Below are 4063 nucleotides of genomic sequence, written 5' to 3' on the forward strand. Positions count from 1 at the left end.
TCCTGCTCAAGGATAGGGTCACAGACTCTCCTACTAATGAGAATCTCACTGAGGGGAATACTAAGAGTACAGGTTAGCAATGAGAGCTGCGGTTGGGCCATCCATGTGTTCGCATCAGTTGCTGTCCTCAGGCCTGGAGCACTGGGCTTAGACCACTGAGTGGTTCTCACCTGTGCTGGGTTTGCTCTGCTCTTGTCCCAGAGTGGCGCAAGGATCAACATCTCCGAGGGAAACTGCCCAGAGCGGATCGTGACCATCACGGGCCCAACAGACGCCATCTTCAAGGCCTTTGCCATGATCGCATACAAGTTTGAGGAGGTGAGCTGCACCCATTTGTGACCTCCACCACGGGCACAGCAGGCCCCCTAGCCTCTTCTCTGCTGAGTGAGGGGTCAGCCTAGCCCACTGGAATGCCCCACTCAGCTACAAGGCCACCCTCTGATCCTCCCACTCCTCTGCCTCTCAAGACTCTCCCACCTGGCTCTATCCACCTGGCAGGGGCCAGCCCCTCTGGGCACATGTGGCCTGTGTGAGTCACACACAGGCTCACCTCACCATGGCTCCTTAGACCTAGCTTCCCAGGAACCAGCACAATCTCAGACACCCCTACTCACACCAAGGCACATGGCTGCCACCGACCCTCGGCAGTGCCCATGCCTTGGTTTGCAGCCATATGGCCCTCAATAAAGCCCTGGCTGTCACGACCCCAGTCCTCATGGCCACTTGTACCACAGTGATGATCTCCCCCAGAAGGACTAGTATAGTTTGACTTAGATGTGGGAGGATAAGGCAGTGTCCTCACATGCTGGTGTCTGTGCCAGTGAGCTCAATCATGTGTTTACATGTTTCCAATGTTCTTGACATTGCTAAAAGATATTTAGACAAGCTTTTAGTGCCCTTCAAAGAGGGATATCAAGCTGAGGAATAATTTTTTCTGTCAAAATTGAGGGGTAACATTTAAGTAATGAGGAAAAATGTGTAGAAATAAACAAAACCTCCTCCAGGTAAGATCAAGGGAGGTTGAGCATTCAAAGCCAGCTTGGTAAGGGGACAGCATTTGCCAGAGACTGCAGGGCAGCAAGGGATAGGAAAGCTTATAGTGGATATACAAGCATGCCCCAACATGCCCAGTGGAGGCTGAGAGCATGGGGAGGTGGGAGGTGGCTCACTGCAGGTGAGGATCCCCTGTGGCAAGCCCAAAACACATCTGGCTGGGCATGGTGGGTGCAGGGACATGTCTGACTGGCCCTTCTTGGTCTGAGGTGAAAGTAGGAGCAAATGTCAGGAAGTTGCAGTCCCTGACCACATCAGAGTTGGTCTAGCCATGCTGCTGAGGCTGTGGTGAGCTTTGACTGATTGGTTGCTGCAGAAGCTGTGGGCCAGTGTTCTGTCACATGTGGCCTAGACATCATCCTGTTCATATGTTCAGTTTCTCAATGTCCTGCTTTGGTCATTCTCTCACTTGCAAGAGGTTACTTGATTCAGGAAAGGCTCAAGATCCAGACCTTCACTGCTCCGAGATTATTCAATTGCCTTCATGGTCAACTGTTGCAAGATCTTCTTGAGTTTTTGGTGCTGTGTCATTGGGTGGTCATCTGATAAGAGAGTGGCTACATGGATGCATTTCAGACTCAGGATAGAGTGTTGTGGACCAGAATCATGACCATTATAACAAAAAATAAAAAATAAAAAAGTTAATGGTCCAGTAATGTGCTATGAAACAAGAGCTCTAAGCACCCACTCAGGATGAGAGCGTGAACCCCACAGGCCCTGAGGGTCAGCCCAAAGCCCAAACAACTCTCTCCCTGGGGCAATATGTAGGCTGCCCTGTTGGTTTAGCGCAACAAGGACATTAGCAGTGGCATTGATGCTGCTGAATAGCCCCAGGAAACCTGGAATAATGCAGTTGCCCATCCCTGTTCATGCCAGTGAATCGAGACTGACCTGACTTTCACCAAGGGCAGATGGGGTGTTGTTTTCATAACTTTCCCACTTGGCTGCTCTCACAGTAGCAGTAACTCCTCTAAAGTATCTAAATAACCGAGGGGGCCTTGCTTTGGAACTTGAATCTGAGTCAGAATTTTCAGCTATGGAGATTTATAGGGCTAGGGTCTCTATACCTAGGTAAGTCTCAGAATCCTATTTCTAAAGTGTGTGAAGTATAGTCTTAGGCCAATGGGACCAGGTATCCTGGCCCAGAAGGAAGTCATATCTGGTGGAAGCACGTGGAGACCTGGGATGAAAGGGGTTGCTCCTGACATACAGCTTGGAACTGATGCCCTAATTAGTCGTGTTACAATTCAGGTCTGTATTAGTCTGTTCCAGGTGGCACTTGGCCCATTTCTCCATGAAGGTTATTGAATTTAAACTTAGAATTACCTGAGTTCTGAACAATAGACTTCAATAACTGATTGTTTTTTCTGAAAGAAAGGGCACCAACAAAGTCATGCATTGATCTATTTAGGGTCAATGGTCCATGTTGATACAAGTGGAAATGCCACTAGTTGTACTTCCTCAGGGTTGCATTTGATGAAACCAGAATTTTCCAGAGATTTTTTTTTTTTATCCTGAGGGTTGGGTCACTGATGGCATGTACAGTAGTCAGTGAGATTGAGTGTGGTGGTTACTGTTTGGGATAATTTAAAAATGGCATTGGAATGAACATGTTCTAACCTAACAATTATGAAGTGCAAGAAAAGACCCATATGAGTGGATGACAATCACTGGATCATAAAAACAAGAGGAAGAATGGTTAAAGCAAGCAGATAATAAACAAAACAGAAGTCAGACAGTGGTTTGGGTATGACTTCTTAGGTGAAAATTGTCCATCATCCAAGGTTGTCAGCTAGCTCTGAAGGTCTTAGATCAGTGTCACTTTCTGAAGAACAGCAGCTTCCAAAAGGTATGTGAGAAACTCAGTCTGAGATTCCCTGTGAGAGCAGCTCTTCACTCATGTTGGATTCTGAAAGATTGCTGTGCTATAATGCGTAAGCCCAAGGGCCCACTTCCTGGAGTTTCATGGCTGTTGCTGTTACCATACCTAGTAAGGTCCACGGGCAGCTTCTTCTTGTTGTCTCTCCCAGCACACAGAGCCCCCTGGAAAGATGCCATGGGAAAGTAGCCCTACCTACTGGTGAAATAGATAAGAGGGGTTAGTCCTTTGTAGTACAAGGGTCTTGAAAGTGTTCATGTAAAATGGCATTCTGGACAAAAAAAAAAAATCTATGCATGGATTTCAGAATTTTTGCCCCAAAATTAACTTTCACTTTGACTGCATTTTTCCATTTTTGAAGTCCCCTCATATTTTGCCATTTCTACTTGCATCAGGGCAGAGCCTAGCATCAGGGGTGAATCCTTAAAGACATGGGCCCTTTAGTTACCAACCCATGGCAGGACAACCAAGGTTTCCCCAAGGAAGTGGACTATGGGGCCATAGGGCTAGTAGGAGCTCCTCTGGCCAAGGGAGCTCTAGAGATTCTGAGACTTTTTTTTTTTTTTTTGGAGAGATTTTCACTGTAGGGCGCGTGCGCTCGCCAGACAGACAGAGAGAGACATAGAGACAGAAAGCGAGAAATCACCCCCCAGAGGGGATGGTCACGCCGCAATCCCTTCTCCTCCATTCTCCTCTCGGGATCTTGGGCACGCACGCACACGCGCCCGGCGTGAGTTTTAAGCCACCGGGTCCGGGACGTGAACCGCGGTCGACTACGTGGGAGTCCAGCGACATAGCCATTACGCTAACTGCTGGTTCCCAGATTCTGAGACTTTTGATCCTTTTAACTTAATGATGTAATTGGTCTTTTCAACTTTTCCAGAAGATTGTGGATGGTGTAGGCAGTGTGAATTTTGAGTACGTGGTAATCTCATATAGAGTTCTTTTGTGATGGCTCCTATAAAGTGTGGGCCTCAGTCATCTGATGTAAAAGTTGGCATACTCCAGTTTGGAAATACAAATAAAACACACACACAAACACACACACACACACACACACACACACACACACACTCACACACACAATAAAATAGATTTTTTAAAGAAACTTTAAAGGCTGCAGCTTTTCAG

The 4063-nt window shown here is 47.2% G+C and overlaps 1 protein-coding gene across 6 annotated transcripts in view; it reads left to right on the forward strand.

Moving 5' to 3' along the window:
• Positions 1-4063, forward strand: part of PCBP3 (poly(rC) binding protein 3) — an 85735-nt gene that overhangs the window by 47837 nt on the left and 33835 nt on the right. For all 6 annotated transcript variants that reach the window (XM_006163803.3, XM_014582239.2, XM_006163799.3 and 3 more), the window contains one exon: positions 202-318. In XM_006163803.3, the coding sequence (XP_006163865.1) occupies positions 202-318 (117 nt within the window). The remainder of the gene's footprint in view (positions 1-201; positions 319-4063) is intronic.

Source organism: Tupaia chinensis, unplaced genomic scaffold, assembly GCF_000334495.1.
Source record: "Tupaia chinensis unplaced genomic scaffold, TupChi_1.0 Scaffold143178_1, whole genome shotgun sequence".
Taxonomy (NCBI): Eukaryota; Metazoa; Chordata; class Mammalia; order Scandentia; family Tupaiidae; genus Tupaia; species Tupaia belangeri.